The sequence below is a fragment of the Phoca vitulina genome, unplaced genomic scaffold (assembly GCF_004348235.1).
Source record: "Phoca vitulina isolate PV1807 unplaced genomic scaffold, GSC_HSeal_1.0 scaffold1, whole genome shotgun sequence".
Classification (NCBI taxonomy): Eukaryota; Metazoa; Chordata; class Mammalia; order Carnivora; family Phocidae; genus Phoca; species Phoca vitulina.
In genome coordinates, this window is record NW_022589704.1 from 34737336 (window position 1) to 34761404 (window position 24069).

Genomic DNA, 24069 nt, shown 5'->3' on the forward strand with positions numbered 1-24069 from the left:
GTTAGATACTGTAGTGGAAAGTATGAATTTGATAAAATGAAGGGAAAGAACTTCTACTCTAGCAAATGGGAAGTATTTTCAAATTATTTACACATGTGTATTCCTAAATTAACTAGAAACTTTCTTTTTTTTCCCCCAAAACTTAAATTTTATTTATTTTTTAAATTTTATTTTATTATGTTATGTTAATCCCCATACCATTAGTTTTAGATGTAGTGTTCCATGATTCATTGTTTGTGCATAACACCCAGTGCTCCATGCAGAATGTGCCCTCCTTAATACCCATCACCAGGCTAACCCATCCCCCCACCCCCCTCCCCTCTAGAACCCTCAGTTTGTTTCTCAGAGTCCATAGTCTCTCATGGTTCGTCTCCCCCTCCAATTCCCCCCCCCCTTCATTTAACTAGGAACTTTCTAATGATGGAAAATACTGTCATTTTGCCATATGTGGAAACTCCCTTGCAAACTGTCAGCAAGCTGCTGGTTGCTCCCTGAAGATTCGTTGTTGAGGGCTGCAGTTAGGAGGCAGGATTTCAAGCATGTAGTACAGCCACAAAAGGAAACATGAATAGCCAACAGGAAAAAAAGAATTGGTTTCAAGCTATTTTCAGAATTTCCTATTCATGGAATTTGGTTGGTGGTGCAGCCTCAAAAGGGCCATTTTCACTTACCGTCCTGTCAGCCTCGTGAGATACACATCGTTACACATTGTTACAGAAAAGCTAATTTTTCTTTGTTCACATGTGTTGCCTCAGACAGCCCGTGGACAGTTCATATTTGCTGGCTAGCCGGTTCCTGAGGTAAGCTGTAGCTAAGACAAATCGAGTTTTATAGTGACTGTCAGTCAGTATTCAGCCCGACTTGTTTATTTAACCATTTCTCATTCTATACTGTGGCTTCTCATGCTTTTCATTTCCTTCCTTTACCCTAAAGCCCTCATTACCTTAGTAACATTTTGCTCAGCTACAGGGGCCTGGAGCTTAGAAGAGAAACTTGTTTTAAACCGAGAGCACGTTACTGAAAGAAAAAGGTAGTGTATTTGCTGAAGTTGGGAAAAGGCAAATATCGCTTCTGTCTGCCAAGATCTCTTCAACCCTTGGACATTCTGCTTCAATAGCAGCTCTTTCAAGAACTCATTCCCTAACTTCTTGGTTTGGAAGATGTGGGAACTTAACTTTTATGTAGATGACAGGAATAGCCCAAGGACCTCAGGAGTGGTGCATTTAGACTTCAGCTGTGGGTCAGACAGTCTGGATTTTACTGGTTAGCTAGGCTGAACCAATCAAGAACCCAACGTCGCTGGGGAAGCAAGACAACATGTGCCTTCTCACCAGCTCTGTCTCTGTTCCCTTTCTCCAAATCCCTTGTGCCCTCCAGATGAGGATTTTTTCAACATTGACAGTATTGACACTTTGGATAATTCCTTATGTGTGGGTAACTGTGCCGTGCACCGTGGGATGTTGAGCAGCATCCCTGGCCAGTGACCCCTGGCCCAGTTGTTATAATCAAAATGTCTCCAGACTTTTCCAAGTGTCTCTTATGGGTGGGGGGTGGGCACACAGTTGATTATCCCCAGTTGAGAAGCATTGCTTTAGTTGGGTGACTTAACCTGAGCAAAATAATTCTTCTCCTAACTGGGGGCCATGGGTATGTGAGAAAATATATCCCTGGGGTCAATCACAGGCAGGATGGAGCCTCGGGGATTAAGGGAGGGGATGATACCAAAGAAAGGATGTCCCAGGCCTGCCAATTAAAAAATATATCCTATTAGCCCCCACTTACATTTTTGGTTTGGTATGGTAGCAGCCAAGGGCAAGCTGCCCCAGGACGGGTTACTTGGGCACGAAGATTATTTTGAGTTGAAAGTAATCAAAACGCAGCAGAGTCAGGAAAAGCTCTTTTCTTTCCCCTCAATGGCCTAAACAGAATGTAGATAGAGGACCTGCTCCAAAAAGAGAGCAATCACCCTAGATAACTATAATAATATGAACCAGATATCCTAGACAGGGAGGAACCTAGCAAGGTCTCTGATCAAAGTACTCTCTGTCCCATTGTTCCTGAATGGCTCAGCAAACGTTTGTTTACCAAACATTTACTTTTTTCATCTTTCTGTGAATTGCATTCTTTCCCTTTGAAGTCCCAGGCCCCTTAGTTCAGGATGACATACACTCCTCATTTTGCCTGACTGTCTGGGGGATTTCATGTCTGTGATTCCCCATTTGGATGAAATTGAGATTTATTTTCTCCTGTTAGTCTGCCTCATGTCAGTTTGATTCTTAGTCCAGCTAGAAGGACTTTGAAAGGCAGAGGAAATTCTTTCTCCCTGACAGTATAATATTAGAAACATTTTTGTTTGCTGTTCTGACCAAGCAACTACCTGATAAAAATGAAGATGTACTCCCCTAGGCTCTTAATATATTGACTTATTTAGTACACCCACCCGATGATGTAGGTATATTATTATTATCCCCATTTTACCGCTGGGGAAACTGAGGCACAGAGGGATTTGGTAAGCTGCCTAGCAGCTAATAGGAGGAAAGGCAGGATTCACATGCCTGTCATCTTCCTGGAGTACAGGCCCTTACGCACTATGGTAGGCCTCCTCCTAGGGGACCTTGCGACTCCATTTCCAAAGATGAGCTAGACAGGACTTGTGCATGCTCCTTAGTTTTCTGTATTCTGCATCGTCATCTGTATGCTGCCTAGCTATTATTTATTTATCAAATTCTCTGGTAATGCTAAAAGTATGCCAATTATCAACTCTTTGCCTCTTGGTTCTGTCGGGGTGGCCTGTCCTTGGCCCCTACAGTTCCAAATCCACTCCTTATTGCCCTGCTTGTGATTCAGGAGCTCTATAAGCACTTCTCTTTAGCTCCCTTGCTTTGTCACTGGGGGACCCGGCAGAGGGAAGGGGCTTTTTGCTGATGCATAATGTGCATCCCTGTGTTCTTGCTCCTGCGGTGCTTAGTTGGGGTGTGGGAACCCCAGAGGCCCTTGCCCCCAGTAAGTTTTGGCGGCAGCTTCCAGTCCTGTGGATCCCCCCTGCCGGCTGCCCAGATAATTCAGCAGTACCCCTGCAGGTGGCTTCCTGGCAGGTTTTGCTAGTACCCCAGCCAGCGTCACCCCAGCAGGTGGAGCCCTGGCAGGTCGGCCAGCACCCTCTCTGGGGGAAACTCTCTGGCTCCCCAGTACCCCATGGGGCTTCTCGCTGGCCAGCACCTCCGTGAGCTTCTTGACCTTTAACGGGCTACAGATCCACCCTCCTCCAGGAGATCAGAATCTCAGCCTTGGGGGGCAGGGTGAGTAGGGGTGGGGGGCTCGCCCAAACTTGTTTTTTCCTTGGACACTCTGCCACTACTCCAGTGGTAACTGTCCCTGTTATCTGCTGTTCTTGTATTCTTTAGTAGGTAATCCCTCTTACTAGTTATTTCTTCTCTCATTCATAAACACGTATACACACACACACACACACATAAAAGAACATATATATGAAGTTTCCCCATATACACTTATAAAGCTTCCCCATTTAAATTACTTGGTGGTTACTGTCTCCTGATTGGAACCTGACCCATACAAAGTGCCGGGAATTATTCCAAGTCATTTGCAAAGATGAACTTATTCAATCCTTACAACAAACCTTCAAGGTAGGTGTGGTTATCAGACCACGGAGAAACTGAGGTAAGGAGATGTTTGGAAACACACCCAAGTTTACACAGCCGGGAAGCGGTGGGGCCTAGATGTGAATCCAGGCAGTCTGCCACCAAGGGCAGAACTTTAGTTGCTCTGTTCTCTTCCCCTCTTCTCTAGAATTGGCTTCCTGGATTATTTTGCATAAAGCCATTTAGACTCCAGAATTTTCTAAGGGTATTGGAGTTGACCACTCTTTCCTATCTGCTCTCTTGTATTTATTGAGTTCCTACTGTGTATCAGGCATTGGCAGAGGGGTAATAATATTATTAGCCGGCTTGTTACATAGTGATGGGGATTCATAGAAAGTGTCTTCTCACAAAGGACTAGAACAGGTAAATCTAATTCAAACTTAAGCATCTGAAGTTAAAAAAAATAGGATAGTTTTGTTTTTGATGGGAGGTACTTTCTACACTCATTTTCTGTAGAAATTCTTTGGTCATTGTTGCACTCGTGGTTCTGAAATAATTTTTTTGTGTGTGAGAAATCTACATATTTTCTCAAGCAGAGAAACAAATTTGCTTAGAATTTATTTATTCCCTAAAAACTGCGTGTGGCACTGTCACCTGTGAGATTTGAACTTAGTGGTGGCACCAAAAGTTCTTGTGAGCTGTGAGAAGAGGCAGAGTTCACAAACAAGGGGACTTCTGAAAAGTAATCCCCAAAAATAATTTACAAGGAACTGCGTGATGAGAGCAACATTGTGCGCATCTCAGATAGCAGGATGAGATCCAGACCAGAGTGCCTTTGCCTAAGGGGCCACTGTAATGGGATGAAGCACTAGTTTGGGCTGATCTACAGCCAAGGACTGCGGACCTGGTTCTTGGAAACTAAGAATAGACAGAGAACTGCCTTAGGGTTTATAAAGCCTTGTTAGAAAAAGCAAAAGGATAAAAAAAAAGAAAAAATTCCTTGTAATAGCTTGCAATGAAGAGTATTAAAATTGTGCTTCAAATTCTGAGGTAAGAAGAGAATCCCTGGGACCTAGCAACACTTCATATTTTTTTTTCTCACCAAATTAGAGCAGTTACGATGGCTCAGTACGTTTAGGAAAATGCTGGAGCAGTGTATTAGCCTGTTGAATGATTTGGATGGTGATGAGGAGTTTGATTAGGAAATGTGGGAGCAGGTAACTGGTTCTTTCTCTTTTGCGTCATTTTTTGGTGCCTGGGGGAAATCTGGAGTCCTAGCCCAACTGTGCCAGAATTTTAGGTATGGCCTCTGAAGGCAGTGGAACAAATGTGCCATTACATACATAGTTTATGATGCTCTCATTAGCATGTCCTAGAGAAGTGAAGATCTTACCATCTCTAGACACAAGAGGGCACTCTAAACAGACAGGGTAGGGGGACAGTGCAAAAAGGGAAGGAGGAAGGGAAAGCCAGAGGGTGAAGCTCTCAGTCAAAGGTGGTGTCGAATTTAGGCATCTGCCTGTCTGGTCACTCTCTCAGTTCCCCCTTCTCCACGGCCCCCTCCCGCATCCCAGTTGCCCCAGGAAAAAGAACTGACCGGGTCCTAGATTCCCTCGTCTCATGATTACATTGAAATCGAGGCTCAGATCTAGGCTTTCAGAGTCACGGTTCCCAAATCTCTTACCTTGGCAAAAATCTGCAGGTCGCTTTTGGTCTGGTAACTTTTCCCATTAACCTCATTTGGTGTCGCTTCCCTAGGAATATTTAATTAGAATCCCTTTTTCTGATGCCAGCAGAATTGAACTACTTGTGAACTGAGCTTTAAAGTGGTATGTTATGTTTCTAGTTTCTTCCCTCGGAGTCCTGTACATCTTTTATTGAGGGTGAATTTTGCATGACTTGTGTTTAACTCTCTAAGCCTTGCTGTATTCAGCACCCCTCGGAGAGGCTCAACGGGACAGAGCTGAAGTAGGCAGAGGTTCTCAAACAGAATACAAATTCGCAATGTAATGGGAACCCATCAGGGAGGTTTGAATTTCACAGATGGAGTCCTGGTACAATGTAGGTGAGTTTTGAAGTTATTCAATCTTCATGGGTATTAAAATGTTTTAACCTCTACTAGAGAAATGTCTACGAGTGAGGAATCTATTCTTCCAGCTCTTGTGCATTAACTACAGACAGGAGAGTGCTCGTGCCTGTGGGTTTTTTTTTAAAGGAATTTGAAACATTTTCAAGGAATGGCGGTCTCCTACCCAGCTAAGATCACAATGGTTGCACGTGAATAGATGTAATATGGTATTTAAATGGCCTGACTTGGCACTATAATATTGAAATTACCGTTTCAAACATGCAAATTAGTAAAGGCTCACATGCCCGAGGCCTCATAAGAAAGGCAAAATCTAGGAAAAACCAAAATTAGGTCTGAACACTTTTTAGCACTCTTTTTGGTTTCTTTTCTGTGACCTGGGCGCATTTGCAATGTGCTTGGAAATGTGTTCTTGCCAGTGAGGCAGTCCAGGCTGAGAGTGGTTGGGGCGGACGCCAACGAAGGAAGGTGCTCCCCTGAGCTGGAAAACCCGGTGTTTTTCTGTTGCAAGAATTATTTGACTCATCTTTAAAGCTGTCACATATACACTGACATTTTTCAGTGGCAGGCCAAATCTTGCTACACAAAATTTGTGCAAAGTCCTTCTGTGTTGTAAAATATAAATTCAGGGCCTCAGATGGAGTAAACAGGGATTGCAGTCCTGAACATTTATCTTTCTTATTTGAACGAACAACTCTTCCTTCCTTCCTGGAATGTGACTTAACATTTAAAATTCCTATTAAATCTCTGGGTACACCCAGAGACCTCAGAAAGCTCTCTACGGAGAAAGCAAACATCCTCCTGCGCTTGGCAAAAGAAACGGATGCTTGCGTGGCGAGTAGGCTCAGCTGCTCGGGGCGCTGTGTGCAAGAGAACCACTGAAGCTGCTTGCCAGAAAAAATGTTAATGTTGAGCTGAAAATCAGCATGTGCACTTGAAAGAGGCCAACCAATCTGTAGGACACAGAGAAGGTGATGGAGGCAGGGCCCATACTGAGCTGCCCCGCAGTCAAAGATAGGGGATTTGGGGTTCTCTGGGGCTTGGGCTCCCCAGCATCCATTCTCCCTTCCTGAGGAAACCATAGCCCTTCCCACAGGGCCCCTGTGCTTCTGGGGAGCTGGCCACACCCCACCTCCAGGGCTGGGATCCGATCAGTCTACACTAATTAGTACATCTTATCTGCTGCTCCCTCCCCCATTTTGGTGATTGGTGTAGTGACAAGCCTGCCAGCAATCTGGGCCAATGATTTTCAAGAGCCTCGCAGAGAGTGTTTTTGCAGGGACTGCTGACAAGGACACTTGCTCCACGGGGATGCTACCTGGAGAGCCTCTCTTTTCCCCTGGACAGTGCACGGGATGGACTTGAATCCGAGAAGCAAGGTAGCTATTTGCCATCACTCTGAACACAATGTCAGCCTAAGGAGGAAGGAGAGCTGAGCTAATCAAGAGAAATGAGCTGGAGTCCTGACCAAATTGGACCCAAGGCATACTTTGTTGCTGGACTTTTCAGTCACTGAACCAATAAATTGTCTTTATTGTTTAAACGAGGCTGGGCTGAGCTTTATGTTTCTTGCAACCAAGGTTTCCGAACTCCCACATGGTGTCTAGGATGGTTGGGGTGCATACCCACCTATATGTGGGCAACGTTCTGGCCAGAGCCATTGTGAGGCATTGTTTTTTTCTGAAAAAGTACTTGTCCTGAGAACAAGAGTATTGCGGAGAGCTCTGTGCCACCATCGCTCGAGCTTCCGCGAAGTCCTACACTGAATAGTAAAGTGGGCATCAGTAAGAAAAGCAAGCCAGGTGTCAAATGCAGCATATTTTAATTTGTTTCAAATAAAGCAATATATGTATATATATTTTTTTCAGAAAAACACCAGATGTTAAATTCTACAAAAGCGCATGTGTCTTCAGCAGATCATGTTTGTCTGATCAGTAAGAATTTTTCTTTTCCCACATTAACTCTCTAAAGACAAGCGATGGACTGACATCACCGTTACGACACAGGCTGCTACTGAGCCTCTGCTCTCTGGCCACACCTTGCTTTTCCTCACAAACGAGTAAATACCGCCTGGCTAAAATGCTGCAATGTCTCGATGAGAAAAAGCGTCAACAGATCAAGCAAAGCCATGAAAGTTATGAAAGCAAGCTAGAGCTGATTATTAGAATTAGTAAAAATGATTAAGAGAGGATGACACAACCATACAGGGTTTGTATATTCTGATTGACTCTCTTTTGGCAGCGAACTGGGTCAGCACCTCGGGCAGGGAACCAAAACTGAGAGAAAACTGCTTTTTTTTTTTTTCTTCCCTCCTAGCTCAGGCCACCAACGTCACAGCCGGGACTGAGAGGACCGCAGCATCCGTGGAAACTTCTATTCTCGTGGGGCAGAGATTGCACTGTGAGACCCTAGCGACGTTACCCCGGAAAGGCCTGGCCTCCGAGCTGTCTCCGGTGTGCCTTCGCCGGGGCTTCTCCGAATGGGCTGCGGCCTCGGGGGTCTTTGTCCCCAAGGGGGCTTCTTGGCTTTTGGCGCCGCCTTTGTTTTTGGGACGGTAGCCATTGTGCGGCTGTCTTCTGTGTTCGTGGCGGTTGCTGCCCTTTGTCATCGGCTCGGCTTCATTTCCACTGCCCTGCGGCTTGGCAGACCCGTTTAGCCTGTTGTTATGGTACTGGGGATTAAATCTTCGTCTTTGGCTAGAAGACCCATTCTGCCAAAAAAAGAAAAGAGATAGGTATTAGATGCCAACAAACCCCAGGGGCCATCAGGGAAACCAAACCTCTAAGCCACAGGTAAGCTTTTGCATACCCTAGAGGAATATGTCAACATGCAAATGGGGTCAAGCTGATACAATCCTCAAGATTAAAAGAATAGTGGACTGTTTTGTAAGTGGAACTCCAAGGAAATCACCGAGAGGAAGAGAGGTTTGGAAGTCTAGGTTGGAAGAGAGGTTTCAGAAGTCTAGGAGAGACAATTCCAAAACCAAATAAACCCTATAAAGTACGCCTAAAATATAATGGAATGAAATGTTAACACAGAGGCAGGGCAATGATGATTCTCTACCATGAAAATTTCTTGGACCTTCTAAATAGATTATGTATATGAATTCTCATTATATATATAAGAAAAATGTAAAATTCTGCTTAAAATTTAGCTTGTAAGTTCTCTTCTCTAAAGCAGTTTTTCTACTTTCATCTCAAAACAAATACCATAGCTTAGAAATATTATCTTGGTAAATACAAGGATGGGGTCTATCTGGTAGATCCTGGCAGGACATAGAGGTGACGTTATTTTCCTATAGGTGATTAGTTCTTCTTCTAAACTTTTTGTAGTTCTCAGCCAACACGAGTTCTGAAGCATCACACTGGAAAACTGGCAACCTTCAACAAATCAGCAGCCAAGAACATAAATGGAAGAGTAGAGAGGAAGCAATGGTCCTCACGTCTGTCCCTGTACAAGGGAAGGATATCTGAACCCCTTGAGGTCCACAAGAGTCAACATTCACAGAGTGCTTGAAGCATGCCGGGCCTCCCGCAAGGGACCATCTCGTGCACCATCACACTCACCCTTTAAGATAGTTGCTATTATTTGCTTCATTTTATAGATGAGGATAATGAATTTAAGGGACTTGCCCAAGGTCTACAGTTAGAAAATGACAGAGCCATTCTCATTTCGCGCATGGTCTCCTGACAAGATTCATAAATAGGTTGTTCCGTGAACAGAGACCTTTATTGAAAATCAAATTTCTATTATTAAAATGTGTGATTTTATGACTTACAAACATACAAAGTTCTAAATTGGTGCTTTGTGACTGGATAGTATAGGTTTAGGGCAGACCCACCCCTAATCATTCAGGCCCCAGGGCAAGAGTACAAAGGCAGGCCCATAAGCCGCATGACTGAATACTGTCTCTTCCCTGCTCTGACTCCTTCCCACATTGTGAGTGGGCCTTGCACACATGAATATGGGCCCTCTAGCCTGCACACTTAAGCTTCATCCTCACCCCCCACAAATAATCCTCCCTCTGGACCTAGGGATGTGCACACTGGCAGTATGGTTGGCTCTCAGGGTGCTATATCCAGGGAGTGGTCCAAACCGACCCTGAGAGTAGGCTTTGGGCCATCTGGGACTAGAATTCCAGGATCTGGAGTATTTGGAGCACTTTCCAGAAGGGAGAGTACAGATTCTGAGTAATGACATCTCCTCAGTCTTGCTCCATCTGGAGGGCTGTGGCTGGGAGAGGGCCAGGAGGAGTTACTCCAAAGCGAAGGGCCTGCCCCAAGGGCCCTTCTTGTCTGGGTCTGCAGCACTCTGGCTTCCATATGGAAGTATATTTCTGTTTCAATGAGCCATTGCCTGAAATGCTTTATTGGAAATGGTAACCGTGAGCTGAAAAAGTATCTATATAGATCGCATTTAATTTGGCTTCTTTTGTTTTTAGAGAAGTGAAAGGGAAACCCGGTCTAAATTTTAGACTTACTTTTCGTATGGGGTTTAATAATGACCAAAGAACAAAAGCTGTGAAGATGTGTTTAGATGACAAGTAAAACAGATCCGATTATGATCTTTAGCCCATGAATATATGAAATGCTCCTTGTCAAAGTGCTGTTTTAATGTTGGGAAAGACATCTGGGCGCAGAGAAATGCCTGTCTGTGTCATTCATAACCCTAGACCACAGAATCCAACAGGGCACTTGCTAGAAAACCAGGATTTTGGAATGCTTTAAAAACGTCTCTTTATTTGAGCTCTCTTTCTTAGAGACCATGAAAGCTGTCTTTATAGGATGCCCAACATCTGTATCATCAAGTCCCATGTCTTGTTCATCCTCTGACGATAAGGGGGAAATCACTTCTCCGGCATATAGTGGAGGAACAGAAGGAAAGAAGGTGACCTTTGGACACTTATATTTTTAGGTGCTATGGCAGAGAGGAATTAGTAATGTCACTTTGAAATATATTCTCTTTACCAAAAGCCCAAAAGAAGAGAGGGAAGTTTGAACTAACTTTGGCCTCTTACTGATAAACTACACATAAATGGGAATTCAAGGGTCCAACAGATGCCAGATTTCCTTTCACCAAAAAAGCCAGTGGCCAGGTACGGAATCTTGTTCCCACGTCCGTGTGAGTCCCTTCTGCACACGGGCCAGTTACCGGGGCGTGGGGGCGGGGGGTGGCCTCAAAGGCACAAGAAGAGCTGGCTCCTTCAGGCGGAGGCTGCTAATGCCAAAGTGTATGAAGGCCACCTCGTCCACCTGGGAAAGGGCCTGTGAAATGGGGATGGATGGACCAGGGGGCTTCCGTGAGGCCGGCTGGCAGACAGAGGCCTCCGAAGTCAGGCAGGTAGTTTCCTCCCGGCCCCGGGGTCTGCAGGACCCCCAGAGGCAGCGCACGCCGGCCTCCCCACATGGGCTCACCTGCTTATTAGCTGGCACGGCCTGGTGAGAGCTGTCGGCAGCACTGGGAAGGTTGCTCGCCATTTTTGGGTTTGCGGCTTTACCCTCCGAGGGCTTGTTGTGATTGGACGATTTTCGGGTAAAGTGACTCTGTTTCCCAGAGGTCGCTGCATGGGCGTTCAGCAGGGGCAGCAGGGAGCTGCAGGGAGTTCTTGAGGAATAGTTGTTCTTTGGGTGTGTAACTGCAACAAGAAAAGCGCGTGGCGTTACGGGCCATGCCATGAACCCTCCTGCCTCAGTAACCCCTTAGCAGATGGGAGACACTGGCAGGAGCTTCAAAAAACACTGTTTTGTTTGTTTTTTGTTTTTTTTAAAGATGTCATTGGAAAGGGCACTTTCGTGTTTGGGAGACCAGCAGAGTTCTGTGAGAGTCACTGGACTGTGATTACAGCATAATCATCCAAGTCGGGAAACAAGAAGACGTATCTGAGCGACTGTAATATTATTCCTTAGGTGAGGAACCACAGAAGGAAGAGCGAATGAAATCTCAACGTACCCTCTCATGCCCGTGCACGAGTGTATTCTGCCTCTTGGGTTCCCCGTTCCCAAGCCCGGGCCTGCCGTCAGCTTGCTAGACCAGTGGGTGCTGCGGAGACGCGGGAGGACCGGGAGGCATGAGGACACGTGTGTGTTCTGCCGGGTGTCAGGGATTTTGTCACCCTGGGTCATGCATATTCTACAACGACGGAGCCAGGCCTGGCGGCCCCAAACATGCCCTAAAGCACTGTTCGGATTCCACGAGAGCCACATTATCTGCTTTTTCTCAATGCCATTTTCTACAGCTCCACTGCAGATGGGCACCGATCCCAATGCCAAAGTCAATGCAACTAATCACACAGATCCCAGCGGGCTGGTCTGTTCAATGTTGATGATCCCCATCCCTGCTGGTTTTGAAAGAGGTGGTTTGGGATGGGATGATTTCTGTGTGATGATGCCGAATCAGGGCTGGAGGGAACCACTCAAGGATGAAGTTATGACCTCCCTCTCACCGCTCACCGGAATTTGACTGCCATGCTCGACAGTCAGACCTTTGAATCTTAAAATTGTCACCAATTTTTAAAAGCAATTTTCTCTGCTACCTGTGTTGGATCAGACTTCATCCTAAGGTTCTTCCAGAGGATTAGCAGTGACTAGTAAGGATCATAGAACATTAGAAATGGAAAGGACAGGGGTGCATCTCTAGTCCCCGCATTTATAGGTAAGATGTGACAGCCCCCTGGGGACTGTCCAAACATGGCCAGGGGGGATTTCAGTGACTCTAGTGTTCACTAGATTCAGTTTCATGGGGGGGGCGGTCATTATTTCCCACATCTCAGAGATGACTCTTTTTGGTTCATTAGCTGTGGGTTTTCAGTGTGCTCTCAACAAAGCTGAGCCGGTAGGACGACTCTCTCCAACAGGGGAGGTTGTCTCCCATGTGGACCCTTGGTGTTTGGTACGGGATGGTTCGTCCCACTAGATGGCACTGGGAGTGCTCTAGAGGAAAGCGGGTGAAGCTGCACCCATCACGCCTCCTCAGCCAGTGACAGTCACTTGGCAACAGGGTCTCATTCATCACCAGGCTGAAGTGGAAACTTGCACAGACAGTTAAATGTCCAACTGTGAACCGGACTGTGCTTTTTTAGAAATGGGGCAAACGCTGGGGTTTGAGAATGATAAACGGGTTGATTATGACATAAGGGAGGGAACACATAAGGAAAAAAAAAAGGAAAATAATTGAAAAGAAATGCCATCAGGGGGCGCCCGGCTGGCTCGGTTGGTAGAGCATGTGACTCCTGATCTCGGGGTTGTGAGTTCAAGCCCCATGTTATATGTAAAGATTACTTAAAAATAAAATCTTAAAAAAAAAAAGAAATGCAGTCAGAAAATCAGATAACTGCCAAAGATACGTGAACAAGGATGCTCACAGCGGTGTTATTTTAATGGTGAAAAAGTTGGGAGCAACCTAAATGTCCACAATCAGGCGACTGGTTACGTCAGTTATATTTATATAAATTATGAGTTAAATACGTTGACATGGAAAAATCTCAACCGTATGCTGTGAAATGATAAAAGCTAATCATATTACTATGTATTATGTAGTATAGTATAATAAATTGTAACATGTAGTATCATGATAGATGTAATATATAACTTACACAAATGAAACGTGCATAAAAAGTGCGAGGGATACATAAAAGTAATGTCATGTTCTATTTAATACAGTTCTCTAATTTTTAGATCAAGCTTCTCTTTTTTTATACTCAGGAAAAAAAACATTTCCGACTTTGGAAAAAAAAAAAGTGCAGCCAAATCTCAAATTTTCAGCTGACTCTGAGGCTGTGGGTAATCCACGTCCCTCACCAGTCCTTCTTTTCCTCCTTGGGCCCGTCCTTAAAGCCATTTCACTGTTCATTCCCCCCCTCCCCCGATGGGTGGGCTGGAGTAGGAGAAAAAAAGATCAGCCAGTTTTGTTGCACATTAACTGCTCTAATTAAGGCTTAATAGCGAACAAGACTGAAGCTAATGGTTGAAGTGAAGTCCTTCATTATCTGCAGACTTCCCTCGGCAAGCACAGAGAACCGACCAGGGGAGAGGCTCGGGGCACCGCTGAGCAGCACGCATACAACAGCTGGGCCCTTTATGACAAGAGCCGAATGTTCCCAGACTTGTTAGGGAGACCGGCTCTCAGTGTAACAGGTCTCTGTGGAACCAGGCTATTGGAAATCAGAGAGGCAGTTTATCTGGCGGTGCTTAAGAAAAGTTTGCCGAAGATACAGACTAGTTGACCTGTTCTGTTCTGCTTCATAAATCCTGGGGATTTACCGATGGGCAGTGGCATTTGAAGACTCTAAGTTCAAATCTTGACATTTCTAGTGACTTGTGTCGTGACCTTAGATCATTAAATCTCTTCAGACTTCGCTTTAGCCCCGCTGGGGGACCGCACACCTGACATTTCCCATGTCAACTCCAAATAGCACCGAGCTTACTCACACAGAATTATTTAGCAAGTATGCAAAACTCACTTTCTCCGCAGAGCATGATTTGGGCCTTTAGCTGTTCAATGTCACAGGAGAACCGGGCAGCTTTCCCGAGCTCTTCATCATATTTACGCTCGCTGACAAAGTGCTGCAGGAAAGAGAAGTGAAACAGGAGCCCCACGGTTACGGAGTGACTGAGGCACACAGCAGATCCATTCACTCTGCTCTTCGGTGCCACTGACCCTGCTAAGCAGGAGGCCACTCATGCCCGCTCTGTCCCCTGTGTGGCTGTTAAATCGGGCCTGGTTTGACCTGCCTGGAGCACGATCACCTTCTCCTTCTGGGAATATGTGAGGGGCTTGCCTTTCCCCTGCCCAAGACCTGGAGAAAACTGTGATCGGGCAAAATGTGTGTCTGGACTCACTTGCTTAACCTTTGGCACCCCTCTACCTCCTTCTAGCATGTTCTGTCCTATTACAGATTTTGGGGTTGCATTCTGGCAGTCTTCCTAATTTGGCCAATGGCAATGGCTTGCTAAGGTATTACCCCCTCGAAAGAAGATGTATTACCCTTCCCGATCCTAATAGGGAAGCAGAACGCCCAAAAAGCCTTTAGTAACTGGAAAACATGATCTTGAATGGAGGAATTTCAAGTGCTGTTAAAGGAAGTGGGACAGAGATTATTTTTCATTGAAAATTAAGATCTGTGTGTAGATGACAGAGTGAGAAATACAGAAATAACTATGACTCAGTCCGTCCTGAATTTGCTACGGAGTTTACCGCACAGTAGGGGAAACGGATACCACTAAACACAATATAAGGTAGAATGTGGTAGGTGCTTGAGGAATATAAAAGGGGAAGAATTATTTCCTACTAAGGGGAATAGAGAAAGTGTTATGTGAGAAGGAGCATTCGTGCTGGAACATTAAAAAAATATATATTGATCACTTACCAGACGTGGACCAAATTCTTAACAGATAATCTCATTTTCATCTGATCACAGTATTATGAAGTCAGTACTGTCATTATCTCTATTTTATAGAGGGGGAATTGAAGTTCTAGGAATCTGATTGGAAAGTAATTTCCCCAAGGAGCTGGACTGTTTCACTCCAAAGCCTGTGCCATTAACCATTTTATGATGAGTGGGATCTGAATAAGCAGAAAGGAAACTTGGAAAATAAGCAGATGTCAATAGACCCGGAAGCGGGCAACTTCATATTCCTCACTTGATGTTCTAACCAGGTGGGGCACGGAGGTTGGAACATATATAATGGAGTCCAGTTGTGGATTTTATTCTGAGGGGAAGGGTAGGCCATACTGGGGGAGATCAGATCTGCTCTGGACTATGACTCTGGCCTTAGGGTGGATGACCAGGCTGGAGGGAGACAGGGGAGGCAGAAAGACCAGGCAGGAGGACATTGCAAGGGACTGGCTGGCAGCAACAAAGACCAGACGAGAAGGGAAAGACCATTAGGACTTCTCAGGACCCTCAGAGGAGGTCCTTATCCCCAAGGGGCTCCCTTTCATGCCTAACCAGGGCAGAGGGGACTGAAGTTACTTGCCACTTTCTACCACACCCAACCACTTTTATGCCTGGATGAGCAGACAGTCCTACTTAGAAAGCGAATAGCAACTGTGTCCTGAAAGCGCTCTAGACCCTAGAAGCTGGGTAGATGCTGAGCGTGTGTGTATATGTCTGTATGTTTAGTGTACTGGGGAAAAAGAAGAGGATAAGGGAAAATGTATAAACTCTAACTTCCTGTTTTGTCGTAGATACTTGTTTTTGCCCTTCTGGTAACCATTTCTTTTTCTAATAACTGTATCCCAATGCAGTTTCAAAGATCCAGTGTTGGTGGGTCTGTCAGTCAAGGCCTCCCTTGGCCCAATGGTGTCTATGATCCAAGTGAAGGCCAATCAGAATCTCCTTTGGGATGTGACTCGGGTGGGGTGGCACAAAGGGAGATGACATCTGAAGGTCCCCCATTCTAATGGTGCCCTGAAGAGAGTCTGGGAATTACATCTGTCTATGTTCCCCAGGTGGCTGCCTGGGTTTCTGCCTAAATGTAGCCTGGAGTCTTCAGATCACACTTTGGTGAGCTACACTCATATTCGTTCAAATTCCACTTGTTCTTCAGGTTAGCCAGGGTCAGCTTCTATTGCTTGCAACTGTAGAGATCCAATAAATACATATCTGTGGGTGGTATTCTTAATAAAAGGGCAAGTCAGCTAAAAAGGATACCGGACAGAAGTCGCTGTATATTGTGTTAGCTTTAGAATCCTTACTGTTCTACTAGGTTCATACTCACTGCGTGTTCACATGTATGAGTGTTTATATACATACACCTAAATTACATATGGTGAAAATAATATCCCCCATTCCAGCTATAATTCATGGTTGAATACATTTTATTTGGGTCAGTCTCCACTGACTAAGAAAATAGCTCATTCTTCTCCTCTGTAATAATATATCCCTTCAAACCATAGTATCCTTAAATATAGTGATTAGTTGGTTCTTCGCCCTTCTGTATTCTCTAGTTCAACACTGTGAAAGAGAGAGCTGGGTGCATGATGTTAGATCCTCAGAGAGCAGCACTCTATGGATGCAAAACAAACAGAATGGGGCTCAGATCTCTGGCTCAGGGTTCAGGCTGTGATATTTTAGAACTGACCTTAATTTCTGCCCTGAGTTCAGCCAGCTGCATCTCTGCCATCTGACTGGCCAGATCGGTCAGTCTCTTTAGTTCTTCTGCTTTCTTCTGACGTGCAGTCAGGATCTCCACTGCCAAATAAGAAAGAATAATACGTTAGGGCCAGAGATCTAAACATATTAAATGACCTAATTTCTTGGAATCGGTTCTCCCTCCACACACTGATCGCTCTGTTGGACCACGACTATGTTTTCCAAGTTGGTTACTGAGGTGGGTTTGCCCTCGGTGCTCATGACCGATCACTCATTTCCGTATGTCCTTATCCACCAATCCCCAAATCAAACACGGTCCCTTCGAATTCACTGTACACCCAGTCTTCTTTGTTTTCCTCACTGGCGTCTGATCTCACTTCCTTAATTTGGACTTTTCAACTTGTGCATTACTCCAAACAAGTATCACCAAAAAAAGACGCTTGGTAAAACCCTGTCTGAATGATATCGCAAAGATAGGGAGTCCGCCAAGCAAAGGCCACTCTTCCGTATGTGCTGTACTATTAAATTCTAACAGCATCAGACCTTCTGAACTTTAACACTTACTCATTTAGAGCAACTAGCTGTGTTACTGGAACATGACATAAAATTTTTACTTTATTAGCTTTTTGTGGGCTAAAAAATGCCTCTGCTTTTGATACTCTGCAGATCTGTTTCCATTTTTGCAACCAAAGAGAAGTTCCAGACCAGAGTGCCTTGTCTTTGTTTTAAGTGTCCCCCATGGAAAAATTTCAAGGGTGAATCAAAGCCCACTTGGACTGGATTTGTGTATACTCTTTAGCATCTGCACATGCAGAGAAGACACCAGGGAGTTTTCTGGTGCCACATTTCACACGTGTGTCTGATGACCTAAAGGTTCAAGCAAATGTAGTAGTCCACAGGTGAATTTGTGTGTGTGTGTGTTTGTTTCCCAAAAGATCATAAAGCTCAAAAGCAATACTAACACATACAGTGAGATTTAAATATGAAATTTCATCTTCCAAAAGATAGCTTTTTGTTCTCTAATTTTAAGTCACATATGAACTGCCTTCATTTCTTTTGGACAGCATTTTGAGTTATGAGAAAAAACCAGTCCATCCAACGAAGATGCTACGCATGTTGGATTCACATTCCTTTCTTGGCTGAACAAAGGTCAATTGCTTTATTAGACCAGATTCACAGCACACACGCAGAGCTAAACAATGATTTCTGACTGTAAGGGTTCTTAATTTATAAATGTCAAAAACAGTCACTTCAAACCTCCCCCCCAAAAAAAGTTCAAAAGCAATCAAGAGTTAAGATTTCCTGCACACTATAAACCATTCTGCAGACAGACTGAGAAACATCAATTTTCTATGCTGATACCAATGTTGAGATGTCAATAGAATAAGTAATCTATGACTCATAAAGCCTAATTGTTTGCTAAACTACTCTAATCATGCTTTGATTATTTACCAGGACTCCCCTTGCCTCCCATTTACAATTCCTTGTAGCTGAGCAGAGGCTGCTTTGTGCCTTCGTCTTTCAGAATACAGAGGGGCTGGTGGAAAACGTGTCCCCATGATGGTTGTGAAAAGAATCTCCATCTGATCACAGACACTATATTACTGAATGATGTCCCAGCTACTCAGCCAGATAAGAGGTCACAAAAAGGTGGCCTATTATCACGTGTGGCCGTAGAGTACATACGTTTTGTTTGGTCCACATACTACTTTTACAAATTAATTGTCCACATTTGAAAATTAGGAGATTCCACTCGGAAGCTGGATTTCTGGCTTCTCTTAAAATACTGGAATTTCTGGCCACAGTTGGCCAACAGTCCCATGTGGCAACAACTGGTTACCCCTGAGTTGTTGCCCTTTATGGATGGAGCATGGCGCCCAGCGTGCCATGGTCACTCCCTGCCCTGCTCGGCTCATTAATGTTTCCAGCCTGGCCCCTGTAGGCATCTCCAATCATGGCAGAGTTCTTTGTGTTGCAGTTCTTTGTGTCCACAATGCCTACGGCCTGGTACAAAGTGGGTGCCCAATATGTACGTTTGCTGAATGAGGACTGAATGAATGCGTCAATCCATTATTTAAAAGGAGTATGCCAGGCGCCTAGGTGGAGCAGTCGGTTGAGTGTCTGACTCTTGGTTTTGGCTCAGGTCATCATCTCAGGGTTGTGAGATGGAGCCCCGTGTCGGGCTCTGCGCTCGGCACAGGGTCTGCTTAAGACTCTCCCTCTCCCTCTGCCCTTCCTCTCCATGCTCTCTCTCTCTCTCTCTCTCAAATAAATAAATCTTTTTTTAAAAAAAGAAATACACAAATAAAGACAGAAGTTCCTTTTCTAGAAGGACCACTGAAGCATATTTAGCACTTATACCTTTGATTATATGTTTGCCATTATAATTCAACATAGGAACGGGACTAAAGTCTGCAGGATGAATAAACGATTCTTGAGCAGGAAGCTGAAACAAAGTACTTTGCTCTTGCAAACATAAAAAAGAAATTCCGAAGGCCTAGACTTGGTGAGCAGATAGTAAAGGGGTCAGCAGACCATGAATGACTACTCAGTTAAACAGATCTGACTTTTCTTAATGGATCATTTGTGGGACTGGTAACAATTAGGGATAATTGTACTTTTTGAGAAGAACTTGGGCATTCACACAAAAGATTTTGTAGAAATAGATATAAATGGGCCCTAAAATAGGAATGCAGGTGCAAGATCACCAATAAATTCTGAGTTTACCCTCATGCAAATGTGCATGAAAATGAATACTTTTGCATCAGCAAGCACTGGGATGAGTTTTACATATAGTCACATTAACATTTCAAAGCCTTTCATTATGAAAAAGCCTTAAAACTGGAGATCTAAAGCCAATATTCTGTGGGGACACTAACATTTTCACCTCAAAAACATCAATCACAGAAACAAAAAGCAAAAACAAAACCAGATCAGATCCTAAGATCATTGATCCTAAAATTTAGAACAGAATAATAAGTTATGTTTTGAAAGCACCATCCTTTTGGAAATCTGTAGAGGGAGACAGTTTCATACAGCTTTCATTTTCACTGCATTCAGGACTTCATTAATATTATTGAGCTACTTTTATAAACAGTATCTGGTATGCTGAAATCCATTTTCTCAATAGGATTTTGAAATTCCTTCAAGTTTTTGGAACACATTGGAAGCTTGCTCGTGTTGCAAGAACCATGGAAAATTTTAGGGCTTCTCAAATAATACTCCTTAGCAGAGGGTGGACTTGACTGGGGGGAGGAGCTGGGACACAAAGCTTGTTTCAAGCACAAAGATTCTTTGAAATCCTTTTTATTCTTGTGGGCTCGGCATTTTACCTCACAACATATCTGCGTTTCTGTTACTATGTTTTCTTCCCATATCTTCAATAAATTTGATACTCCAAGAACACACCTATTTTGGCCTTCAGTTCCCTCAAACAGAGTCTGAGACCATAGCACTGCAACATGCTTTGTTTTTCATCTGTCAACGTAATAATCATATTACCTTGTAGGGTTATTGTGGAACTAAATGAAATAACCTACGTGACGTGTTTAGTATCATACACTAAAAAATGCTAACCTCACACATTAATAAAGTGAGATATGTTCATCTAGAATATACTTCCTTTTTTTTTTTTTGCAATTACTAATATTGGATCCCACAGCCTACAGACACTGAGTTAATTACAATAATTCATTTAACAAATATTATGAAGTACCTACAGTCTTCTCGGCACTATGTTAGGTGCCGTGACAGACAGAGGAGCTTATGTTATAATTGAGGAAATAGGTCTGTAACATGTACAGCAAATAGAAAATGTGGAAAGTACTCTGGAGATCATAGATGAGCACGCTCAAGATGGTGGTTGGAAATTCTTAGTGGAGGGAAATTCAATGGCTCTTTCTACCTGTGGAGACACACGCCTGTGTCACCTGAGAGACGCTGCATAGCCCCTTTGGCCTCCACTTTCTGGCGGTCCTCTGACAGAGGAGGCTGGACCGACCCCTTCGCAGGTGAGTGCTTTTCCCGTTTTGTACACATACTGTGTCAGGCGCTGCCTAAGGGCCCGGCATATATTTCCTCCTTTTATCTTTACAATAACCATTTGAGATAGATACTATTCTTATTCCCCCTCTTCTGATAAGTAACCTTGGACTTTGAGAAGTTTAACAAAATGGCTCAAGGTCACACAGCTGGTAAATGTGTGGAACTTGGATGTGAATTCAGTCCTGCTTGCCCCCAGTGCATGCAAAACGGCTTCCCTGGGGCTCTGGGCAGTTCTAAAACCAGGAGCCGTGGACCAATGACTGAGGTTAGGCAAACCAATCTCGCCCTTTCAGCTAGGCTAAAGCTCCCTGTGTGCAGGTCCCAAAGTGTGCTGTTCGCTGTTTAACCCAGTTTGAGACAGTTGGTAACACATAAGCAAGCACACAGTACGTGTTTATTGATTGAGTGGATTTTAAAAATGGGGATGCTCTCCAGAGATGCTCCAAATCCCACAGGTCTTGGCACCTAATATTATTGTCTCAAGAAGATAGAATGAGCATGTGAGATCTGAGGTCTATTGATAACCTTTTAGGACGTGACGTGCTGGTAACTTTACATTTTGGTACCAGAGACACTCCTGTGTCTGTGTTGGCTGTTAACACTTTTATCAGCAGGACATGAAACTGACAACAAAGAATAAGCTACACCTGAGAAACAGGAAAAAGCCCAGATCATGTGGTAAGCAACTTTTCTGAAGGAATCAACAAACTTCGTAAGAATAAAATAATTTCACAGTCAGAGGGATTGTGTAACTACCTAAATATTCCACAGCCGAACCCTGAATCACATTTCATTTTATTTAATAAAACTTGCTGAATTTGAGGTTCTCACACATTGCTTAAAATCATTTAAAAAATTTGTGTAACAAAAATACCGACCGCTATTTTTCATAAAGTGACTACTGAATTACGGCCAAGGGCCAGGCAAGAAAAATAGAAAAAGAATGAAGAATCTGGTCGATCCTTCGTTCTGGTAAGAAGAAAGGCACAGTGGTCAAAGGGGAAGGAATTAGCTGGTTGGGGTGCAGACTGCCATTCATCCAATTAACGAGATAAAATCTGGGTGAGGATGAAGAATTTAAAATGCGCAGGAAATAAGAATTGTAAGACTAGATCCCAGCTGAAAAATATGGTCTTAGGGAAGGTTCCGTCAACGACAGCGACAGCAGACTGCATTTGATCCCGAGAGAGGGCTGAGCAGCCCCGCTGTGGCCTGGCGCTGCGGCTGATGGAGCAATCTGGTCTCACGTACAATGTCCCACCCATGAACCCCGGCCTATTCGAGAGCGTTTAAATCTGTCCTACTATCTGTTGAATAGCTTTATGACCGTTGGACAAATTTAGAACCAAAAATAAGTTTAAAGATAATACAGTAAATCCAACCCAGGGTATACTAATATTTTAAGATTGTCTGAGGGTGTTTATTATTTAAACAGGGTATTTGGGACATTAAACAGTCTCATTTGTGATTTCAACTTAAAACATGTAATTGATTTTCTTTTGAGGTGTTAAGTTGGCAGCTGTCAGCAGATTTGACTGAATTTGTAAACAGAATCGGGAGGGTTTTAAGAAAACTTCACTTAGTACATCTCTAAGTTTGAATTATTAATCTTATAAGAGCTGCTTAAAAGCTTGGAACATGTTGCTCTTAGGCTGGTGAGTTTGCCTTGTCAGGCATCTGAAGTGCTCGGAAAAAAAAATCAGACGCGTTAAATTTATAGATGTGATTCAAAATGTTAAAGGGATTTTAAGTAAAGTTTCAAATGGACTGTTTTTTTTAAGGGAATGTAATTTGTTAAACTTGAGTTAGTTGAACCTAAGAAAGAGCAAGTGAAAAGGATCGTATGAGTAACATAGCAAGATACGTAAGTTGTGAAAGCATACAACTGATGTTTTAAATTTAATTCTAAACCCAATGTCATTTTAAACCCCGTTAACTAGAAGTAACCCTTTATATGCCCCCAATTTTCAATAACTCAGCTGACACCTATTCTTTGCTGAGTACCCGCTCTGCTGTGCGCTCAGTGGGGCCTGCTACTTCTATCCTCGGGCCACGTGAGGCTCCCAAGGTTTCCAGGGGCTAAGTGACTTGCCTGAGGTCACAGAGCTCATGAGCCAGGATTTCGGTGTGAATTTTAGGACCTCGCTCAGAGTCCATATCACTGCCAGTCGACCTATGGGTTGCTTCTGACCAGGAGGCTCCTAACTGAACAACCATGTGTTACTTACTGGCTTCTTCTTTAACTTTATCCATTTCTGCCATTAATGAAACTTCTTTGTCAATGATGCTGGGAAGGGAAAAACAAAAACAAAAGCAAAGAATGCTTAATCAAAGAGAAACTTTTAATAAGCACTGGAAGCAAAAGAAAAATTATTGTCATTAAACAAAACACAAAATTACCATAAATATTTCTATGTTACAATGCCAGCAGCACCCTCTGCCTTTCCAAAAATGAGGCTACACGGAAGGGATGCTCCCAAGTATTGCACAGTGACATCTGCTGATTAAATCATTGTCAGCAAATCTAAAAAAAAAAAGCCTTTCAGAATTGTGCTGCTTTGAATTTAAGTTTGGGAGTATTTTTGCCCTGTGGATTCCAAAGTTCCACCACTATATGAAGAGTATTTGAAAAGCCAGCACTCAGGTAATCAAGGGCTGTGGGTCACAAATGCCTCTGTGCCTCGCTCCCCCAGATACTGGCTGGGGGGCAGGGAGGTGGGCCCATCTCTGGTGCAGATGGCCCGGGGACCTACTTTGGGAAATAGGGCCTGGGTCAATCCATCCTTGTGTTCTATAATATGAGTCTATGCCTTCTCGTTCCCCCAAAGAAGCATTCCAACTTCAAATTAACTTTTTTTTCCCCCACTATATTACTTTTTTGGTTAGTTCTTTGAAAAAGTGTAACCTTCATAAAGTAAATAATGATCTGCCCAAAAGTTCACTTCTCTCCCATCCTGACTCCTAGTTCCCCTCACAACGAACACAGCATCAGAATTCCCTTATCCAGGTGACTCTCGAACAATACCTTGAACTGTGCACGTCCTCTTACACGCATTTTTTTGGGTAAACACAATACAGTACCATAAATGTATTGTCTTTATGATTTTCTTAATAACATTTTCACTTCTCTAGCTTCCTTTATTGTAAGAACACACTATATAATACATACAACAAACAAAACGTGTGTTAATCGACCCTTTATGGTATCAGTAAGGCTTCTGGTCAGTAGGAGGCTATAAGTTAAGTTT

The 24069-nt window shown here is 43.8% G+C and overlaps 1 protein-coding gene across 7 annotated transcripts in view; it reads right to left on the reverse strand.

Annotated features, from left to right (window-relative positions):
* Window positions 1-6932: 6932 nt before the first annotated feature.
* Window positions 6933-24069, reverse strand: part of SPATS2L (spermatogenesis associated serine rich 2 like) — a 162892-nt gene continuing 145755 nt past the window's right edge. For all 7 annotated transcript variants that reach the window (XM_032405203.1, XM_032405237.1, XM_032405246.1 and 4 more), the window contains 5 exons: window positions 23050-23108; window positions 16767-16876; window positions 14144-14246; window positions 11100-11320; window positions 6933-8395 (listed from right to left, as the gene is read on the reverse strand). In XM_032405203.1, the coding sequence (XP_032261094.1) occupies window positions 8003-8395; window positions 11100-11320; window positions 14144-14246; window positions 16767-16876; window positions 23050-23108 (886 nt within the window). In that variant the 3' untranslated portion in view covers window positions 6933-8002. The remainder of the gene's footprint in view (window positions 8396-11099; window positions 11321-14143; window positions 14247-16766; window positions 16877-23049; window positions 23109-24069) is intronic.